Source organism: Thamnophis sirtalis, unplaced genomic scaffold (assembly GCF_051295495.1).
Source record: "Thamnophis sirtalis isolate CommonGarterSnake01/CBP01778 unplaced genomic scaffold, rThaSir2_p1.2 scaffold_10, whole genome shotgun sequence".
Taxonomy (NCBI): Eukaryota; Metazoa; Chordata; class Lepidosauria; order Squamata; family Natricidae; genus Thamnophis; species Thamnophis sirtalis.
In genome coordinates this window covers 16,118,463-16,142,311 of record NW_028261390.1, presented here as the reverse complement: position 1 = coordinate 16,142,311, position 23,849 = coordinate 16,118,463, and the positions used below count along the sequence as shown (strand labels likewise).

The 23,849-nt window shown below is 39.1% G+C and overlaps 1 protein-coding gene across 6 annotated transcripts in view; it reads right to left on the bottom strand.

Moving 5' to 3' along the window:
* The window catches only part of PDLIM5 (PDZ and LIM domain 5), a 150,480-nt gene that overhangs the window by 60,326 nt on the left and 66,305 nt on the right, over positions 1-23,849 (bottom strand). The window contains exons 4-9 of one of the 6 annotated variants that reach the window (XM_087724109.1): positions 19,570-19,612; positions 17,318-17,745; positions 8,092-8,109; positions 6,406-6,578; positions 4,691-4,727; positions 863-892 (exon numbers count right to left, since the gene is read on the bottom strand). In XM_087724109.1, the coding sequence (XP_087580235.1) occupies positions 863-892; positions 4,691-4,727; positions 6,406-6,578; positions 8,092-8,109; positions 17,318-17,745; positions 19,570-19,612 (729 nt within the window). Of the gene's footprint in view, positions 1-862; positions 893-1,238; positions 2,605-4,690; positions 4,728-6,405; positions 6,579-8,091; positions 8,110-17,317; positions 17,746-19,569; positions 19,613-23,849 lie in introns of those variants that run through there. The other 5 variants (XM_087724113.1, XM_087724111.1, XM_087724110.1 and 2 more) reach the window with 5 other exon arrangements.

Here is a 23,849-nt window from a genome sequence, read left to right as displayed (position 1 = left end):
TGTATAACAACACATTTCAAGTGTTCAATGTGCACTAGGACATACCTTTACACTACTCCTAAAAGTCAATATTATGATTCCCATAACACAGATGGGGAGATATGTATGTAAAACTATATAGTCAATTAAGAGAGAAGTGAAATACCAACTAGAACAGAGGTGTCAAACTGGCAGCCCTTGGGCTGAATGTGTAATGCGTAGGCCACACCCACCCCACTTCCGCAAAGGGGAAAAAGATCACGAAACATCACGTGACAGCGTGAGTTTGACACTCGTGAACTAGAAGCTTTTTAATGTATATGTACTGGACTTACTTTGTAACATAATGTGATGGACTTACTTTGCTTTTGACCCAATGCTACTGTAGAACACTAACATACAACTAAAGCTAAGGTTGAGTAAAGATACAGGATTAACTATATGCAACCTATAATTAAACATAAAACTACAGAAATGCACTCTTAGCATGAATCTTCAAATCTGGGATGCGTTGTAGCAAAAATCACCACAATTGTTAAATAGAAGCCACAATAGCATTTTACACATTTTCACAAGCAGGTGGGAGAATTAGAATACAGACCAAGGTGTCACATTGCACTATTTTGTGTACTCACTGAAGACTAATCTGGTGCACATGCACTGTAAAGAGAAGTGAGGCTTTATTACACTTGTAAGTTTAGCAATTCCATGACTTAAAGAATAAAGCATCTGTTAACTAATTTACTCTCTCGTAAAGAACCGGTAAAGTACAGTAAAATAAGAAGGAGTCAGGCATTGGTGTTCTGAATTCAACCATGTGTCTGCTTAGTGTATTTGGTAATTTTTGTGCACATGTGCTATTAATGTCAAAGAACTCAGTTACCTTAGATGTCCGTTCTCTGTTTGACATTCCCTAAAGTGTCAACAAATAGAAAGTGACAACTGCTATCATAAAAGACAAAATAAACATCAGAAGAAAACTCTACGTAGAATATATTCATATATGGGGCATTTCCCCTCAAAGCTTATATCTGAGTTTGTTACATACAGGAATGCAAACAAATAATTTGTCCTTGTAGTTCTTGTACGTATGATGGGAGCTCTCGTTAAATGTTAAAAAATAAAAATGAACTGAGGAAATGCATCATTTAAGTTCACTGTCCAGCAGCCCCTTCTTTTACCAGTAATGTTTTCAACTAAATTTATGTATGGTACCTACATGTGCAAACTTTGAAAGAGTATAAAGAAAAAATAGAAAGTAAATTAAATGCGATATTTATTCAGTAGTTTCGAGCCCCACATAAGCATAAATTAGATGAGTATGCATCTGCTATAATACATTATATTACAAATTAATATGCATGATCAAAAATGGACAAGAAGCTCCAAACATAATAAATAAAACCTATATTCATTGAAGTCATACTATTTTCTTTTGCTGTTTTACATGGCTTCTTCTACAATATAATTTTTACTTCGATTTGTGTCCAGAAGACTTCATATGCTTTCAGAAAAACGTTTTTCTCAAGTAGAACATGAGCTGTATACAGAGGTGGTATTCTACCGGTTCGGACCGGTTCACCCAAACCGATAGCAGAAATCGTGGGTGGCCCCACCCAGCCCTGGCAGTACGGCATCCCATTTTGTCCCTTTTTTTGCCAAAAGCACATTTGCGAACCGGTAGGGAAGGTAAGTGAATATCACCCCTGGCTGTATAACGCAATTATTGCTAAGACCCATTGACTAACATAAAAAAGAAAACAACCCTCTTCTTCCATTACCTCTTTGAAAACATTTACATTCTGCCATTAACTATATCCAACACAAGAAACTAACATTGATTTTACTGAATCAAACCAAAGCTGTATTGGAAATACACAATGACGCTTAAAGAGTTTATTATGCATGTTTTCCAATGCAGCAGGCATTCCTGTAACTTTCTCCCTATCTTAGCACATAGCACCTTTTTCACATAAGAGCCAGGTTCCCTGCCAGAAAAGGCACCCTACTTTTTCAAGTCATTATGAATTTTCTATGTCTCCTGTTTTCTGCATGGTGATTTTTTTTTTCAGAGATGCTGGCTTTGTACAGCAGAACAGGTTCATCTCATTCTTAATAGCAATAGCACTTAGCAATAGCACTTAGACTTATATACCGCTTCATAGTGCTTTTACAGCCCTCTCTAAGCGGTTTACAGAGTCAGCCTATTGCCCCCCAACAATTCGGGTCCTCATTTTACCCACCCCAGAAGGATGGAAGGCTGAGTCAACCTTGAGCCTGATAAAATTCAAACTGCCAAATTGCAGGCAGCCGGCATTCAACAGAAGTAGCCTGCAGTACTGCACTCTTAACAACTGCGCCACCTCGGCTCTTAATACATGGATATGGGATTTAAAAAAAAAATAGATAAAAGGCTACACTTTCTCAAAGCTGGGTTTGTTTGTTTGTTTGTTTGTCATTTCTTTCTTTGCAAAGCATTTGGAAGAGGAAGGGAAAGAAAAGGACTCATTCCAATTTTAGGACATGGCGAATCATTGGACGTTAAGGACACGTGCTGAAACGCCATGGTGCCAGTCCCGTAATTTTGTGTATCTAGGGCCTATGATGTGGAGGGGGATCTTTTCCCTGCAGAGAGAAGTGACAGAAGAAGACAGGTAAGAGGAAGGAAATCTGCATCTCAATCCATTCTACACCACAAAACCAAAGCATGCGGAATTCAGAATCGGAATTAGTAATCTGAGTTTACACTAATTGTCCTTGCACTTCGATATAGAAACCTGTCGACATTTATGAACAAACCAATTTCTATTGCTTCTGATGGTGAACTGATACTTTAAACAAGCAGCCAAAGGCCAGAAGAGAAGCTGCTATTCCTTCCACTATTAATAAACTATGCAAGATAGGTTGAGCAAAATTAATGAGGTGAGTTTATCTTGATGCAGAACCCAACTTTTTATTGGGGAAAAAATGTGAGCGCCATTATTAATACTGCCAATAAATATTGGTGCTAGAACAATTGTGTACAATTGCAGTTAAAAATGCAGAAGCAAAATACTACACAGTCCACACATCCCAAGCACTTATCTTACACAACTGCTGAAATGCCAGCGAGCAATAATTGAGGAAACTTATTTTGATTGACAGCACTTCCATAGAATACAGGTTTATAACTCTGTACAGCACTCAAGATTTAAATGTCTATTAATCAAGGGACCAAACTGCTTCTTCCCATGATGCTACATTTTTTTATGGTCATGTTCAGAGGTTCTGCTCCAGATGCAGCCACATGTTGTGGTGTAAAACACAGCTAGTAAAATGCTCTACCCAGAAAGGACACTACAGTAGCACGCTACTTGTTGCCTTTCTGGAAGTAGACAAAACATTTATAGTTTACGTTTTTCTGAAGCTTTGTGATTCTGCTATTATACGTATATTGTACATTTAATTATTGTTTTGGTTTCAAGGTTTTTTTAAATATTGTGATTATATTGTGTAAGCTACCCTAGGAAAAATTGGTAATGAAGAGCAGAGTGCAGTTTTTAATAATACAATTTTCTAAACGAAAGTAATAAAACAAGGCTACAGACTCTTCTGCTTTCAAATACTTCCATGCTGTCGTCAATGGGTTTATTCCCAGCTCAAGACAGATTAAAGACAATAAAATTTCAAATATCACAAGCTATGTTAGAAACATGTTAGGAATTGCAGTAGCCTGCCTCACTGGAAATATCACTTTTTTAATAAAGATGCAGTAACGTTGCAATGCTTGCTACGTTTGTCATAAAAACTAATTTTGAAATTGGAATTTGGTCTATATGTCAGTAGCAAAACATACAATTTTAAATCTGCTTAATATAACAAAAAGATCACAGTTTTAAAATATCTAAAAAAGATTAAACAATTACCTCTAAACTTCTGATACTATTTCTTTTTTTTAAAATATACCTCCTTTTCGGGGGGGGTTGTTTCGGGGGATTTCACAGGGGTTAGGGAGAACCTCTAGCTAAGATTCTGTGCAGTTCGGAGAACCCCCAAATCCCACTCCTGGCTGGCCCCACCCACCCCTCCCAGGAGTCCCCAAGCGGCCCATTTTGGATGCAGGTAAGTGCAGGGCGCATGCCGAGGCTCAGGGAGGGCAAAAAACGGGCCAAACGGAAGTTTAGGAAGACCAGAAATGGCCAGTTTCCAGAGGGCCACCGGAGCCTGGGGAAGCCTTTTTTGCCCGCCCGGAGGCTCAAGGAAAGCCTCTGGAGCCCAGGGAGGATAAAAACGCCCTCCCCCCCAGCCATGGTGCAGGAGGACAACTAGGCCATTCCCCCCAGCCATGGTGCAGGAGGACAACTAGGACACCAACCTGGCACAGAACCCCTTGTTAAAATTTTTGAAGCCCATCCCTGCTTCTTTTTCACATTTCCTTTCTACTGCTGACACTATTCCATTTTTATGTAAGTATTATTAAAGACTTTAGATGTCTAGAGAAGTATTCAATGTTATGCAAACAATAATGTTAAACGGGAAATGCTGGGGCTATTCCAATTTATTTTTCTAAGAAAACATGCCATACAAACATGAACCAGAACTTTAAAATGTCCACGATTTTTGGAAAAACAAAAGAATCTTGTGACATCTTAAAGACTTTTTTCAATACATCAAAGCAAAACCATGCAATATTTTTTAAAAAAATAAATAAAAAATAAAATCATTATCTTACTTTGCCTTCTTTAGATTGTCTGATTCCGGCTCTTTCACTGCAACAAAATAAACCATTCATTTAGTTTCCATAAAGTTCCCATTTCTTCACTGATCCATGAAACTTTTATCCTTAATTTATGACAAGATTAATATCTAAACATCCTATTGTTACAAATGTCTTATGATAAAACAGTGATGGCGAATTCATGACGTATGCCATGTCATTTTTGGTGGCATGCTTAGAGGTCCTGTGACAGTGATGGCTAATCTTTTCGTTGCCGCATTCCGAAAGTGGCCCCACACCCATAATGCAATGTGCGCGTCTTGTGCGTGTGAGCCCCCAGGTTCCCCCTCCCCTCCCCATACAGGGTGGGCCCATTTTGGGCCGGGAAGCCTCCTGCACCAACCTGGAAGCCAAAAAGGGGTACGGGAGTGCTGTGAGAGCCCCAAAACGCAATGCAAGTGCACCCCTACGCATGCACCTGCCCCTTGCGCATGCCCGGCAGACACTTGAATACCAACTGGCTGGCGGGAGGCACACATGCATGCGCGGTGGAGCTGGGCTGGCGTGACAGTTGACGTGCCCGCAGAGAGGGCTGTAGCATGCACCATCACGGTCCTATGAGAATGCGGTGTACTATCATGTGATCTCTGTAGCCTCTGGAAGTCACACAAGAGAGCTGCCTTCTTATATGGCCTCTGGAGCCACCAAAAAGCAGGCAAGAATAGGGCGTGTTTTCCTGCTCTTTTTGAACTATTCTCTCGGACTATTCTCTGAAGTTTCCAAGCCTCATGTGACTCAGAGCTGCCACGGGTAGGATACAAACTGAAGCATATTTACAATTATGTATGTTTTTTTATTTTATGTGGCACCCATATGACTATATAAAGCTAAGCTTTGTTATGAATTGTTTCTCTTTTGTCTGTGTGTATTAGACACACAGACTCACATTGGGCATTTTCCGAATTTTTCGTATGCTGATAATGTGAAAATCATCATTGCTTTAAAACAGTGTTTCTCAACCTTGGCAACTTGAAGATGTCTGGACTTCAATTGGCTGGGGAATTCTGGGAGTTGAAGTCCAGACATCTTCAAGTTGCCAAGGATGAGAAACACTGCTCTAAAAGATACATATGCAGCACATCCTGCCCGCAGTTTAAATTGCATTTAAAAATTTTGTGAATTTTTATAATTTTGGATGTTATCGATTTGATAATCCATCTGGGTTTATTGCATGCAGTAAATCACTTGCTCCAATGTATTGCAAAGTGATTTTGATAAGTTTCCCATTTTCAAAGCATCTGCTCTGTAGTTCGTGAAAAGAATTCAAGTTCACCTGGGTCACAGAATTAATTTCTCACACATTTATTATTGTTTTGCTCTTTTACCATTCAACCTTAGCCAAATATATAATGCTGCTATATTTTGTTACTAATTCCTTTTCATTAAAAACTAAAAATATCACTTTTAGATGATTATAGTTATGGGGGTTGTCCGCGGCCCTCCCGAGCCCGGTTTTCACGGACATAAGGTTGCAGGAGGCAATTGCAGCCAAAAATGGGAGCCCATTTTCGCAAGCAGAGCGCTTGGACCAACCACAAGTGTCCCCGGCACGAGTGATGTTGATCTTGCCACTCCCACCTTGACCAACCCACCCCAGCCCCGAGGTCAAATACAGCACGGGTGAGGCTCTCAATGAAATCAAGTTTGACACTCCCGTGTTAGAGACTTACTACGTTCAGTGCCTGTGATCTGTTGAAGGATGCGGAAAGAACGTGACTGAGTAGTTCCGGTCCTTGGGTGCCAGTCCTCAGTGTCTTCAATCAGCCTCTTCTTGCTGTTGTTGCTGTGAACCGGTGGATGGAAAAATTCTGTATTTCTGTACACAACGTGCTTCCGTGGTGGACTAATTACAATGAATAAGAACAATAAAACCATAAGCGAAAGAAAACTTGATGATGCTGACTTTTCATTTACATTGACCAAGATATTAAGGATCTGTATTTAATAGAAATCTTGCTGCAGTTAAGTTTTCACTTCTTTCAGGTTAGATAAAACCGTTAAAGTTTTAAAGCACCCAGGTTTCAGCTGATCCTTTTTTAAGAAACATAAGCTGCAATCAAATATCTACATCAGAACCTGCATGAACAGAAGCTAAGAATTCTTAGAATCCTTCCATTTAATTCAGTGAACATTTCTTAATAATATAGCACACAATTATAGCTCCTTGTATTGGGCTCTTAGGAAAAACAAAATACCGTATTTTTCGGAGTATAAAATGCACCTTTTTCCCTCAAAAGAGGCTGAAAATCTGGGTGCGTCTTATACACTGAATATGGCATTTTTTTTGTCTCCTGAAACTCCGGCCCTTCACCAAAATGGCCTTGCATAGCCTTTAGGAGGCTTTCAGGGTGCTCCTGAGGGCTGTGGAGGGCAGAAATGAGCAAAAAACAGCTGCATCCCCTAGGAGCACTCTACAAGCCTCCTAAAGGCTATTCATGCCCTTATTTTGAAAAAAACGGGCCTGTTTTCGCAAAAAAGGGCCATTTTTGGGAGGTCTGCAGAGTGCAAAACCTTTTTTTAAAATTTGCCTTCAAAAATCTTAGTGTGTCTTATACTCTGGTGCATCTTATATTCCAAAAAATACAGGACCTTACATTTTCCAGAAAGAAAATACTGTACATATATGTTCTTGTGCTTTTTAGCTCCCATTATACCTCTTCTAAAGTTTACTATATTAACTTAATGATAAATTTTAAAAAATATTATGAAGTCAATCAAGTGTTGAAGATGGCTAACTTGCAATGTTCATCAGAACTTAAGATTATGTGACCCTCTTTGGTAGCTAAGAAATGAATATTGGGGGGAGAGGGGATTTCTTAACAATAAGGTTTTGTCTTATAGCAAGACAACAAAAAAGACAGGAAGGAAGGGAGGGTGGGCGGGTAGGAAATCCTATTATCACTATTTAGTACAGAAGAATAAAGAGCGGAAGGCAATAGTTAAATTGGTAGAAAAGATAACCTACGTAGAATTTGGAATGGTACAAAAAATAGGTATGGATATGCAGAACCATTTCAGACAAACTATAAATGATCACAAATCGCTCCCTCTCCCTACACCCATCCCAGGGGTAGGTTGCTGCCGGTTTTACTACCGGTTTGCGCATGAGCAGAACAATTTTCAGTGAACTGCGCAGTCACTAAAATCCAAAATGGTGGCGGCCCAGTAGTGGCGAGGGAACCGGTTCGGGGGCGTGGCAGGCCTGTGTCCCTGCCGGTTCTGCAATCCAGACCTGAATTCCACTACCAGTTCAACCGAACTGGGCCAAACCGGGAGCAACCCACCCCTCACCCACCCTGATCAAAAATACAGGCACATAATTATGAACCTCAAAAAGGCACGATTTTGTTTATTACCGTTTAGGTGGGTTTTTCCTTTTATCGTATTGGAAATAGCAAGGGAACAGAATACAGAAGAAAGTCCAGCGTAAGAAGGAGAAAGGAAGAACAGAAAGACAAAAGAATTATAAGTATTACATTTAACTGCTGGTACTATTAGCAAGTCACCAAATAAAATAATTTAATAATAATTTTATTTTTCCCCAAGGAAGAAACTGTATTGGTTTACTTGAGACTCATTTTACCCTCTCGATTTCCTCACTTAAGTTTGGCACAAAGCTGAGGGCTGATTTCTGTTTAGAAGAATTGGCAAACTCCAACCTGTCAGCTGAGTTTATACAGTTAATAAAAAACAATCATATGCATGTAGCCAATTACTACTGAAGAAAAAAAAATCCATTCCACATTATTTGATAAAAGTAAAGCTTCCCTTTGCACATATGTGCTAGTTGTTCCTGACTCTAGGGGGCGGTGCTCATCTCTGTTTCAAAGCCGAAGAGCCAGCACTGTCTGAAGACATCTCCGTGGTCATGTGGTCGGCATGACTAAATGCCAAAGGCGCATGCAACACTGTTACTTTCCCACCAAAGATGGTTCATATTTTTCTACTTATTTTTACGTGCTTTCGAATTGCTATGTTGGCAGAAGCTGGGACAAGTAACAGGCGCTCACTCCATTACGAAGCGCTAGGGATTCGAACCACCGAACTGCCGACCATTCTGGTCGACAAGCTTAGCGTCATAGGCACTGAGCCACTGAATCCCTACTCTGTTTGATACTACTGGGCATATTGATATTTTTTCTTCCAAATGTGGGATCCTTTTGAATTTCTTTTGAATAAGAAAAGGCTCTCCACTATAAACTACACTCTACCTGGGCAACTTCACAGACATCATCAGCTCAAGTTTACTGAGAAAATAGGCTACTCATTGCAACCTACATTGTGACTGGTCCTTTTTGGGTTTTTTTACAATACCTGAACAGGATTATAGACTTTCATGTAAGATGATCACAAAGGCCTTCTAAAAATCCACGGGACTTTGCCATCTCTGCTTAACTACTTCTATCACACAGAAACGCATCGTGTTCACTCCGGTGCTACCTCTTGCCATTCAGATGTTTCTTATGATGTTTAGTACCAAACTCCTTCCTAATCTTTCTGATACTGTATTTCTCTTTTACGAGCGAATTCAGTAATTCAGTGTATACATTTACTTCTCTTTGTCATGTTTTCATCACACCCTAAAAAAAATAAAAGTAATCACTGTGGTACCTTGGTACTCAACTACTTTGAAACTTGTTGAATTTGGTACAGACCACGTTTGATGTGAAAATTTTGTCCCGGTACTCATTCTCTGTTTGCTACTCAATGCACAAACTATAACTGCCTTGTAACTCACTACATTATCCCTTATGGGAAATTTTTTTTGATATTCATTATTTTTGGTACTCATCACACCTCCTGGGACCAATTATCGATGAGTACCAAAGTACTCCTGTATGGAATATAGATTAAAATTCTCTATATGAAATACTGGACAGATAGAAGGGGAAGGGATATACTTTTCAGTTAAAGTTAAAGTTAAAGTTTAATGAATTTATGTGCCACCCAATCCCGGAGGACTCCGGTCGGCTTACATAAAAACAGTTTAAAAGAATACTAAAAAAATGTAAAATAGAGAGACAAAGCAAGTTAAAAAGACACAACATGCACTCAACCTTAGTGGGGCTGGACCTCTTCAAGAGGTCAACAGCCCTAGGCCTGCTGGAATAGCCTGGTCTTAGTAGACTTTCGGAAGGCCGAGAGAGTGGGGAGGGTCCGAATCTCTGGGGGTAGATCGTTCCATAGGGCCGGGGCATCTACAGAGAAGGCCCTCCCCCGAGGAGCCGCCAGATGACATTGTCTAGTCAACGGCACCCGGAGAAGGCCCATCCTGTGTGATCTTATCGGACGCTGGGAGGTGTGTGGCAGAAGACGGTCTCGTTTTCAGATTCAACCAATGTAGTATCTTTCTCAATTCTACTAATGTACTACAATGCCAACGATTCTGATCATTCCTAGGTCATAGAATACACCCCAAAGAGGCATGATGGCCATTTTAGTTTAACACTTCCGGGAGAACAGCAATTGGAAGAAGTTAATTTACTGCAAACTTTATTTCCATTCTTTCAACAAAACAAAAAGTATTATAACAAAACCTATTACCAAACTTAGAGGAAATGGAAGTTAATTCAAAAGGCTACCTACAGCAATTATTTTATATAAACTGTGGTTCAAATGTTAAGAGAGTGATTAGTAAAGTACTTACACCTCATCAGGGTTACTGAAGGAATGAGGGACAGAAAAGAGACAAACAATGGATACGATTCCAGGATGTTCAAGTACAGATAAGGAATAACATAGAAAATGGGAGCAAAAAAACAGTTAATGAAAGTTAATTGTAATATTAAAGACAGATAGGAAAAAAAGAGTTTCATTTAATCAAAATTATCAGGTAATGCTAACAGATTTTTCCAATTGGTTTTTCTAGAATAATTTCTTGCTGACTTTTACCAGCAGCTACCACATCATGCCATAAGGTGGCGGCAGAAGCTAAGGTAAAGTCATGGTAAATTTATTTCATCCCTAAGTCAATAGGGAAGAGGTGAGAAAGAGGTGGAAAAATCCTTGAATTAAATTTCCTTCCAATAAATGTCTTCATTTTTACTGTATTTAGCAACATTTTACTTTCCTAATACGGGGAAAAATCACCCATTTTAATGTCTAATCACAGACATTAAAAAGAGACTCTTTTGCTGTTATTATCACTACTGTTTGCCAGTTACTTGTGACAAAATTTAATATTGTAAATAAAACTACACACCAGTGAAAATGCAAACAGTTTATGTTGCTTTACTTCAGAAGCCAAGGCTCTACTTTGCAGAATTTTAATTCCGGGACAGCCACGCATGCCAATTATTTAAAGCACAAAGCACAACTCCATTCTAGTGAAACAAAATACTAACTTTGTCGCTGTTGTAACCTGTAGAGGGGGTGGGGGAAAAAAGTCAATATGTTTACTGCAGCAACTTCTCTACTGTTCTACTTCATCAAATCCAAACCATGTAAATTCAAGTGTTTTCACACGTTTCAATCCAATATAAATTAATCGATTTCATCCCCCGATTAGCCCAAGGAATCCATCTTAATGCAAAAAATAATAATTTACATGCATGAACTAAGAAAGCAATTCAAAGCAAAAACACATGCAGACACTTAAAAAGCAAACCACGAGTCCAGTGTTTCTGACACTTGGCAACTTTTAAGATGTGTGGATTGTTACCTCCCAGAACTCCCCAGTCAGCAGCCAAGTGTTAAAATACACACATCTTAAAGTTGTCAAGTTTCAGAAACACTGGATTAGTTGTTCACTGCCCCATAGCAGAAACTGCTTTCAAGGTGGGCCTTTATGCAGTGGTGGGCTGCAAATAATTTAACAACTGGTTCTCTGGCTCAGTAGGTGTGGCCAGTTGGTCATGTGACTGGGTGGGTGACATCACTCATCACACCCAGCCCCGCCTCTTGGCCACTCGCCTCAATGGCAGAGGTAGGATTCAGCTGGTTGGGGCTAATCCCACCAATCCCACCAAGGGCCTGCCCCAACCCCACCTGTTTTTTGGGCTGTTTTCAGGCCGTTTTTCAGGCCAGTCCGGAAAACAGGCTAAAAAATGAGTGGGGTGGGGCCAGCCAGTGGCGAGATTTGCCGGTTCACCGAACGAAGCGGAATCTTAACTACTGGTTTGTCCGAACTGGTGGGAACCGGATGGAGCCCACCTCTGCCTTTACGTCATTATCTAGCTAACTCCCACCTGAGTATCTGTTCTTCTTCAGTAGGTCATGTATGTTGATTTTAAATTTATAAACTGCCAAAATTTAAGGACCACTCTATTTTTAAGACAGATTTATATAGCAAGTGGGACAGATTAGACATTTTACTTCATTTATTGATTATACAGTGACTGATTTGCATAGGACACAAAAACATTTGCTTTTCATTTTGGTCTAAAAAGTGCTAATCCATCCACTAGGTGTCATATGCTTCTACTACTAAATTACTTTTGATACTGATGAAGTGGAAATAGCCGTTTCTGTCTCTATAGACAAACATGACCAATCCTAATATTATTATGTTCATCTGACTACTTTACTTAAATGAAATTAAGAGATGCCATTCTGTACTTAGAAATTAATATTGTCTTTGAGAAAAAAATAAAGCAGTAATCATACATATTATTCTACAACAAACCTAACTTGAGTTCATTTATACCAAAGTAGCTTCTTCAAGAGACAACTGGATTTTCTGTTTTTTCTTTGAAGACATTTCGCTTCTCATCCAAGAAGTTTCTGAAGAAGCTTCTTGGATGAGAAGTGAAACGTCTTTAAAGAAAAACCAGAAAGTACAATTGGCTCTTGGAAAAGCATCTTTGGTACAACCATGACCTGGATGATTGAGAATCCCCATAGACATGGAGTTCATTTAGTTTTTGAAACTACTATATATTCAGGCATAGGGAAGAAGTATGTTGTACAGTGCATACTTTGGTGGTTAGACCAAGGTGGTATTAAGCTGGTGAAGCAAGGAACATCAGGTTCTAGCTCTTCCTTAGTTACAGAAACTTACTAAGTGACTTTGGTTGAGTTACACCAGAGCCTTAATCAGCTTCAGACTCTGTGACAAATGGCTGAACAAAATCCTCATCCCATTATCTATTGGTATCCCATTATCTACTCGAAAAAATAAACAAGAGGATTGCAAAAACATGCAGATTCAATGATATTGGCTAAAGGCTACAACATCTGTATTTTCCTAAAAAATTAAATCAACTGGATTCAAGGCAAGTATTCCAGACTTTCAGGACTGCTGAGTTATTATAATACATTTTTGTTCAAAGTTGATGTGGCACAATGTTTTAAGTAGAGGCTCTTAAAATGACAATTCTACCATGAGTTTCCCTAGAGCCCAGGTGTCAAACTCATGGGGTCACGTGACATATTGTGACTTTTTCCCCCCTTTGTGGAGCTGGGGTGGGCGTGGCCGGCATGTGACGCATCTGGCCCTCGGACCGCAAGTTTGACACCCCTGCCCTAGATGATTAGGATCAGGTATATTGGACAACAAATGTCTTGGATCAAAAAGACAAAAAGGAAATATAAACCAGAGAATATGTTTAAAAAAATAACTAGAAATATTAAACACAAACACAGCCCAATTCTCTACATATTTATCCTAAGGCAAAGCCTTTGATTTTCAATAAGCTTCTACCTCTATGCATACAAAATTGTGGCAGGCTTAATAATTGCATATAATTGTTTTAAATATCTGCATGCACCTTATAATATAAATCTTTATTTAGCATTGAATTTCATGTTAAGTATGTATAATCTTTATTGTCACTGTACTTAAATACAATGAAATTGGTTATGAGAATATTTATTTTGAGGCTGCAAGGGCCACCGATCTTCTCATTTTATACACTGACAAATTAACTACTCTCTTCTAATCTCTGCAAGCAATTTCCTTAAGACACAAAGGTAAAAGGCCTTTTTAATTGGCTAGAGTTTAATCTCAAACTACATTGCTTGATATAGATATAGTGCTAGCATCTATGACTGTTTCAGTAAACAGATTGTATTACTAAAGCGCTAAATATATTTGTAAAAAAGGGCAGTGCAACATCTCCGTGTTTAATCAGCACTAGATCTTTCATGTGCAAGCAAATTCTTCTTACACAAATAACTGCACAAGCATCATTTGAAACCATATTTTCAGATATTGCACCTTGTCAGGACACCTCAGTCAGTTTTAAAGAACAGAGAGGTAACACTTCTACCAGTTTCATTTATTATGAAACGTAAAAGCTTGAAAAATCAAAGCCGTTTAGTTCAAGGGTGTCAAACTCAATGTCCATGGCCCACATCTGGCCCGCGGGGTGCTTAGGTCTGGCCCACGGTGACGGTCTGGAAATAGTAAAGGAACCAGCCTACGGTCCCTCTGCTAGCAAAAACAGAGTGCGCGGAGGGGACACACGGTCCCCTTTTTCAGCCTGGATGGCCGCCTGCAGCACTCTGCCAGCCAAATTGGGGCATGGGCATTTTGGCCGGCAGGGTGCTGCAGGAGGCGCTGCCCCATATGCTATCCGTTCTGTCCCTCTCCTCCTGCCTGGCCAGCCCGCGGAGGACAACTTCAATGCTGATCCTCAAAGAAATCCAGTTTGACACACCTGGTTAAGTTCAACAACTTGGTTCAAAAAAGTCTTCAACTCAAACCACACTGTTAAACCAACCAAATTTAAAAATGGAGATGGTATTAGAGATCTAAACATAGGGCTCCTTTATAGACAGAAGCTGAAGCTCTTCCATAGCAGTTTTCCAGAAAGCACAGGAAACAATTGCATGTTGAGAAAATTGTTTGTAATTACAGTGGGTGACTGGATCTTGCCTAGGGGGAAAAGAGTTTACTTGTCTTCTTGGTACAAAGTTATTTTAGTTGTTAGAAATTATTTTTGAATGCTAATGAATGCCGCTGAATGGCAGGGCTGTATTTTAAATTTGCGAAAGCCCTTGTGCCAGGGTGCCCAAAGCATTGCCAAGATATATTTATATGTACTGAGAGATTTACCAGGAATTCATCCTCTCAATTTTAGATAGGGTGGCTGCGTGCCCTTAAAGAAAATAACAATAGTTATGCCCTCTACATAACAAAGTATGTGTGACATTTTTGCGTAGTAGGCATTTTTACTGAAAGAAATACGCTGTCTGAGGGGAAAAATTTGAATGCACAAAAAGTCAATTGCTTCAACAATTTATAACTTGAGACCCATACACATTGCATGACAGATTATTTTATGCAATGTATTTGATAGCCCGTTTGGTGATTTGCTTTCTTTTAGAGCCGGGGTGTCAAACTCAAGACCCAGGGGCCGGATCCAGACCGCGGGGTACTTAGATCTGGCCCACAGGGCCACCCTGGAAACAGTCCATTTTCACTGGCAGAGCGCTCTCGGGCCAGCAAAGGCACTCCTGACATGAGTGACGTATAGCTGGCCACCCCCATCCTGCCTCCCGAGGTCGAACACAACGCTGATGCGGCCCCTCAATGAAATCGAGTTTGACACCCCTGTTTTAGAGCTATGCCTAAGTAACTTTGAAACCACTTTTTTTAGCCTTGGTTTCCCACACCATTTTTTTGTTTTGTGCCTATCTTCTATTACCAGTGCCAATCTTTTATAATCAGGAAATACAGCTGCAGCCTTAGATGTGGTTAAGTCTGATTCTGATCCACTCTCATAACAGTTACTCAAACTGACAAGGGTTTCACAAGCTCATAACTCTTAAATCCTTGATTTGCTTTATCTCTTCCAATAAGCTGGAACCACAGTCTTTGGGGATGCATACTTGACAATCGGCTATATAAATTACAGAATCATGAACTTCTCTCTCTCTCTCTCTGTCTCTCTCTCTCTCTACCCCCACCCCCAAGTAGAATGTACTAAGTGGGAGAGAGAGGGAAAATTAAAACTATGGGAAATCAAAACATAAATTGAGAGATTGAGCTTTTCTTCTACCATCTTTTGCTTTCCTCAAAATGAAATACGACTATTTTCTGTACATGCTGTAACTGTAAACTCTTCAGATTCCCATAACTGGCTTCACAGCTTCTCACAATGACAAAAGAATTTGACAAAATGTTTCAAGTAGTCCTTGACTTATGGCTGCAATTGAGCCTGGAATTACTAATCAAAATCATGCTGGTTGTTAAGCAGATCATGTGACCGACCTGATTTTACAAAAATTATGTGGTGGTCGTTAAGTGAATATAGTCATTAGGTGAACTCACTTTCTGCAATGGGCATTTTTTTGCTGGAAATTGGAAGCATTTAGCAATAGCAATTATATACTGCTTCATAGTGACTTACAGCCCTCTCTAAGCAGTCTACAGAGTCAGCATATTGCCCCCAACAATGTGGGTCCTCATTTTACCGACTTCAGAAGGATGGAAGGCTGAGTCGACTTTGAGCCGGTGAGAATCAAACTGTTGGCAATCGGCTGAATTAGCAATAGCACTTACACTTATATACCACTTCATAGAGCTTTACAGCCCTCTCTACAAGTGGTTTACAATGTCAGCATATTGCCTCAACAATGTGGGTCTTCATTTTACTGACAGCCAGCAGAATTAGCCTGCAATACTGCAATCTTCCCACTGTGACACCGTGGCTCATGTTTATACTTATATTATAAATGTAATATAATCATAATACAAACATACACTTATATATGTACTCTACCTATGTTTTACAAGTTCACATTGTTCGTAATGCAAGTCAAGAACCATAATATAGTTGCAAATTTAAAAAGAAAATGAAAATTGCAGAAGAATAAGAACAAAAGATGTAGGGGGAAGTCATTAAGTACAGAAAAAGCCCTGTATTAATATGAAGGATGAAAAGAAGAAAAGTGTGGAATATAGAACAGAAAATGCTTGGTTGAAAACATGAAAAGGAAAATTTTCCACAACAGGTGAACGTTTTTCCCCCTGTAAAACCAAAATGCATCTACAATAGGATGAGCTTTGCTATACATTTAAATCTTCAATAACGGTAAAGGTTCTCCCGCACATATGTGCTAGTCATTCCCGACTGTAGGGGGCAGTGCTCATCTCCGTTTCAAAGCCAAAGAGCCAGCGCTGTCCGAAGACGTCTCTCTGGTCATGTGGCCAGCATTACTAAGCACCAAAGACACAGAGAACGCTGTTAACTTCCCACCAAAACGGTCCCTATTTTTCTACTTGCATTTTTCACATGCTTTCGAACTGCTAGGTTGGCAGAAGCTGGGACAAGTAACGGGAGCTTACTCCGTTACGCGGTGCTAGGCATTCGAACCGCTGAACTGCCAACCTTCTCATCAACAAGCTCAGCATCCTAGCCACCGAGCACCATGTCCCTCCTTAAATCTTCAATAGTGACTCTTAAATTGCTGTGAACCGTCGAACATTGCAGCTTGGTGTTTACCGTCTTCAGCACTCTCAATTTATAAATCTGGTTTATAAAATTAAAACAAGTCCCTTCTCAACTAACCTGGTTTTTTTTTTTAGGTTTATAATTTCAGGTAGAAAGCGCAATCAATGAATTGCCGAGGAAGTACTTTTGAGACCGTTAAAACAGGAAAAAGAAGAAGAAGAAACTAGTCCCTAAAACGACCTACCCATTTTGTTGTTTACTGTCACCCTGGTTTTCTCTGGATGCACTTTGCTGCCCCTCGGTCACCTCTGGGGCCCTTTCGCTGAACGGTGCACTGTGTGGGGATTGCCATGGGGTATTAACGGTAGGCTTTGCAGCACTCGGCACGTGGCAACGCTGCTCAGCGTTAGCTTTGGGGTTAACATGCGCTCCTGAGGCAGTGAACGGGGGAGGCGTGATAGAGGCCAGAAGTGTAGGGGAAGCATGTAATGGAAGACTGGCACTGGCGGGCGTGAAGGCAGATGACGGTGATGGGATGGAAGTGACCTTGGAGGAGGACACAGCTCCAAAGGGTCTAGGAGCCTTATTGAAGGCCATGCCGGTTGTGGATGTAACTTTGGACACAGCTGGAGATGCAATGGGCACAGGCTTAATTAGATCCTTTGGCTCTACCTAGGTGAAATAAAAACAGAAAAAATACACAAGAAAGCCACACACACATGCACACACACACATGCAAAATGTATCCATGACATCTGCAGCTGTTTTGTCGTGAAACATCAATTGATGACGGACCGGTTGCAAAAGTATACGACGTTGGCCATAAAATATTGGCCTGCCAACATCACACAGCATGCGTCATTGAAAAGAAAAACTAAAACAAAACACAACATGCGTGAGCTGGTAGCCTTGGATTTATTTTAGCCAAAAAGTTCACTGTAAAACTGAGTCCAACAATTAGGAGAAAAGTGCAGTTCTTCAGTGCAAGAATTAGAGGTAATCAAAGACAGAATCCTCATAGTAAGATTTTTACTTACTAAAGGATTATGTATATCAGGCAGGTCTATATTGGAACAATGACCTTCCTTTCTAGTGACAAATGACCAATTTTGTTTTAAGAAGTTACTTTCAAAAGTACTTTGAGGTCATTTAAAAACTCTGACCCCAGCAAAAAAGAAATAATTTACTAGTTTTATTGCACATAATCAGGCTCTGGGTATTTCTAAATCTTACCTTCCCCTAATTTAAAAGCTATTGCTATCTTAGCTTAACTTAAAGGCAAAGTCACATGTTTTGTTTGGAATTTGTTTGGTATCTTTGCTACGAAATAATGTGACAGTGTGTCTTCTTTTACTCAATTCTTTGTACCACGATAGCCATCAGATTTGCTGTACATGAATTTTATCTGTAATGTAGTTAAGCAAATCAACAGGCACCTATTAGAGATCATGTTCTACTGAGGAAAGCAAATCTTTCTGCATTTTTACAAACTCCTCTTTGTAACTGTATCATACTTTCAGAGATCTGGCAGAAAAAGTCTTACATTAAGCTATGCTTTTACAAAAGGTAAAGGTAAATATTTTATCTGTCAAGTCATGTCCAGCTCTAGGAGATGGTGCTCAGCTTTGCTTCTTAGCTGATGGAGCCAATGTGGTCCTTTTGTGGACCTTCTGTGGCCATGTGGACAGCACTTTGATATTATTATGTGCTCATCTCCAGCTGAAGGAGCCAAAATGGTCCAGCATGATTATATGCTGAAGCACACGGAACGCTGTGACCTTCCCACAGAAGTGGTACCTATTTATCTAATTTCATTTGCACCTTTTTATAAAGCTCCTACTAAACATGCTTGTAATCAGTTACTCTTAAAATTTTAGGAAATGAACAGGGACCTTTTAAGAACATGGCTGATCTCTATAAGTAACAGCATTTTGTTAACTTTTATCTAGGCTTGGAAGCTAAACTGAACTAGGCCTGGTTAATACTTGAATGGAGAATGATTAGAAAATCCCAGAATGGTAGATTGGATTAGAAAGGGGAGGTTGGAGGGAATATACTGAAATGGAAAAATTGTGCAAATCACTTCTTCATTGTTACCAAAAAAAAAGCTGTGGAAGGATGATCACGAAATTCCTAGGAGTTGAATTCAACTCAAGGAAAAGTCTGTAAGAACTACAACAGTTATTTTCCATGATAGTCCTTGTTTTTGAAATACTTTAAAACTTTTATATTGGTCGCTTATCACTCGATATAAATTTGGCCAATGCCAAAATAGCAGCAGCAAGGAGGACTTTCAAAGCCAAAAATTACACCCGAGGACCAAATTTTTAGATAAAAGAAGATAGCATATTTCAAAATTTTCAAAACCACGTTGCATTGGAAGAACTTTTCAGATTGACAGCGTTGATTAAAAGGAGCATTGAGGGATGTGAATGAGTAAATTAGCTACAATAGGAATTCTCCTGTGTACTTAGGACCTGGGGAAGAACCCCTTACCTGTTGCACAGGAATTGGATCTGGCTTTGGCGCTGCAGGTGCTCTGAAAAGAGAAAAGGAAACAAATTCCATAAGCAATGTAGAATCCCATAGGGTCCATTACATTTTAGGTTCTAAAATCACAATGCAAAACACTTTCTGAGGTCCCATTGACTTAATTCATGCTTAATAATGCTAATCAGTGGGACTTGTCAGTATAGCCAAACTTACATCAGCTGTTAATCAAAGTCTTATTCCAAACATCCAAAGATCAGTAGATTGAAGAGCAAAGTATCTACAACCAGCAAAGCAAAACTGAAGAGCAAATCAGCTGCATCCTAAAACAAGAGTGGCTTTTGTATATTGGATGGATTTATAACTCAACTGGCCCATGCATGAACGATAAAACGCTTCCAACATATTAACAAAAACCACACACGGCTTGCAGTTTATACAACAGTGACAACGTTTATGGCATCGTCTCATTTATACAACTCGCTTTGCTTCCTGCTGCATGCACGAACCGCCAATGAATTAGTCCTAAAATAAACTGAAGGAGAATTTTGGAGGTTGCTACATGAATAAAAATTTAAAAGCAAAGCCTTCTTCCCATGCATTTACATTTCAGTTCCTTGTACACCACATCTGTGAAGAGTCTGATTCTTTTTATGATGACAATTATTCTTCAACTTTTCAACCAGCTATCATACTTCCTTAGAAAATGTTCACATTTATATATATATATATATATATATATATATATATATATATATATATATATATATATATATATATATATATATATATATATATATATATATATATATATATATATATATATATATATATATATAATGTCTATCTACAGCAGTTTCCCTTTAGAGCTGCTCTTTCAGCTCTAAACTGCATGTAAGTTGCAATGATTCCTTGAAATGACTTCCAAAATACATAGATGGGACCAGTGGTGGGATTCAAAGTTTTTTTTACTACCGATTCTGTGGGCATGGCATGGCTTGGTGGGCGTGGTTTGGTGGGCATGGCAGGGGAAAGGTACTGTAAAATCTCCATTCCCACCTCACTCCAGGGGAAGGTTATTGCAAAATCCCCATCCCTCGGGAGGCAGAGAATAGATGGGGACGGAGCAAGTCAGAGGTGGCATTTACTGGTTCTCCGAACTACTCAAAATTTCTGCTACCGGTTCTCCAGAACTGGTCAGAACCTGCTGAATACCACCTCTGGCTGGGACCTTCAGGTACCAGTACCGATTTGTGGGAAAGATGTATTCTTCTCCCACAGTATATTAAATTATTCTGGAGATCCTGAGCATGATCCTCATTTCTGATGAAAAATTAATAGTGCTGTCAGCTCGACTATTGCATTTAAGTCACAAAACTGATGCTCAGTTAATCTGATATGAAATAATTTCTTAAGAACACTTGAAAGATTTGTTTATACCTTAGTTGTATCCCCTTCCCTCCCAACTTAAAACTCGTAGTTTCATCCAATCTGTTTTTTAAAAAATGGAAGCAAGATTGCTACGGCTGCAATAAAGAAAAATAAAAGACCTTATGCTGGCAAAAATAGTACTGGGGGAAAAAAACCCCTGAAAGCAGTTTTCTTACATATTATGGGCTGATTCAATTACTTCCAAACAAAAGCATATTTTTAAATGCATTTTGCGGCTAGATTCCTGAAATAGTCTACTGATTATTATTCAGGATTGAATAACGCTGAACATTCTTGCTTGCGCGCACATAGGCACTGATGTGGCTGTGAAAACAAAAGTTAATAAACAAAACCAGGCAGGCTTGCCTTACAGAAATGACAGCTTTTGAGGTACTGGGTCCTCATAGATCAAGACTGGGCAGATTGAAATAAGTGGCTGAATTCATACATTAACCAAGCCCCATTCACAATAATTAGCTTTTTATGCGACAAAGAGGTTGCCTATCACTACAATTTATAGTATAAAAGTCTGCACCAAGAGAACATATGTGTGGATAATGCCATAGGACTAGCCTTCTGTTCTTTTATATCAATTTGGAGTAAATCATTTTTCCTATTCATAATTTCAAAAATTGGGCTGGTGCACCATATTTGGCATACTGGTCGCAGTCAGTTTCAACTTCTCAATTTGACTAGGAGCCAATCATTTAAGTCAGGAGTATCAAATTCAAGGCCTGCGGGCCAGATCCAGCCCACAAGGGCTTAAATCTGGCCCGTGGGGCTGGCCTGGAAGTAGCAAAGGACTGGCCCGTGGTGCCTCTGGCAGCCAACCCCCCCCCCCTCCTAACACCCCATTTTTGACCTGGACAGCCTCCTGCAGCACTCTGCCAGCCAAAACGGAGCACAAGAGGGTGCACAAGGCTCACACACACACACCGTTTTGGTGGCAGGGTCCTGTAGGAGGCCTCTGTCCCGTCCCGTCTCCCCACACCACTCCATGGCCGGCCCGCAGAGAACTACAATGCTGATCCGACCCTCAAATAAATTCAATTTGACACCCCTGATTTAAGTGAATGATTAAGGAATTAATCATCGTTAATATAGCGAGCATTATACATTAAACCTGTACCAATGAAAAAGTGGGAACACAATGTTTTCTTGCAAGAATGGAAAAATTGGGAGGAAATAAACAGTTGCTCTGTGTTCCTTCAGTCTCAATTAACTAATTGGAAATGTTGTATCTGCGTCAGACCCAACCAGATTTTATGAATTCCACAATAAACAGAAGAACAAACTCTATTAAAACAACTCATTTATTATAGTTTTATCAAAAAATAGTCAACCATTCAGTCAACCAGTCTTAGAAGAATTGATGCAACCACATTTGCTTCTGCTGTAACAGTTACTCCTAACTATCCATTTCCTTTTTAATATCATGTGTTTGTGTGTATGTATGTATGTATGTGTATGTATGTATGTATGTATATATGTATGTGTGTATGTGTGTGTGTATATACATATACATGTATATATATGTTATATTTGTGCTGATAAATAAATAAAGGGAGACTAGTATAGATCTATTTCAAGCTATTTAGCTCTCATCAGCTAGTCATACCCTTGCTGGGAATCAAACCTGTGCTGTATTGCCTCTTAGGCAGATGTGTTAACCACTGAGCTACAGAGCTCGACTCCTTATCAGCGAAGCCAGGGTGAAAGGTATATATTTAAAGTGTGACGAGCCGAAGGACAGAGAACGGAAGTAGTGATCTTCCTCCCATATTTGGGTGTATATATATATATATATATATATATATATATATATATATATATATATATATATATATATATATATATATATATATATATATATATATATATATATATATATATATATATATATATATATATATATATATATATATGCCATTTCATATAATGAAATAAGGTGACTTTTTCTACATAAAATATAAGCTGACAAACTCTTCATTCCTTACATTTTGGTTTTGTTCACCTTTTCCTTCTTAGCTCATATGCTCATTTCAGACTTTAAAAAAAAGAGAATATGGAGAACTCTGCCAAATCATCCATCCAGCAATCTGGAAATGTTTGCTTCAAGACAAAACTGCTTTGTTTCAAGTCTAAGCTACAACTTGCTTTATAAAGCAAAAAAGCTGAAATGCAAGAGGGAATGAAAAAGGAGGAGCACATCATAACATAATAGTTTTGAGTACTTGGCTGAAGAAGACAGAAATTAGCAACCACACTCAAGCAAAAAAGCTAAATAACATTGGGGTGGAGACTTGGCTATTTTACCATACAATTTTGTTGCAAGCATTGTATTCCACAATCTCACAGACAATGCCAGTATTTCAATAATTGCCAGACACGCAAGTGTCCATTCAACGTGCTTCCACCAAATCAGATAAAACCCTGCAGCTTTGACAATATATTAGTTTAAGGATATTGAGGCTTAGCAACAATGCACAGGTATCCCATATAAGTCACAAAGATGACCACGTATGTATCACCATGCAAATGATTCAATTTACATGTTATTGGTACAATGACATCTTGACAAATTAAATAAATCTCGCCTCTCAGAAGATCCTGATTAGCTTAATATATTATGAAATGCAGAAAACGGGTTAATACAGATAATCAGTGTTACATTAACAAGGAAAAACGGAGGAATAAGGAAAGATGGAGAACAACCTGAGAGTTAATACATCATTCTGGCAATCACAATGACAATCCGGGGGTAACTACAATTACAGTATTAATTTCTTATTCAATATTAGCATTATTTTATGATGGTATATCACCATATTCCATCATAAAAATAAGTTAAGTTA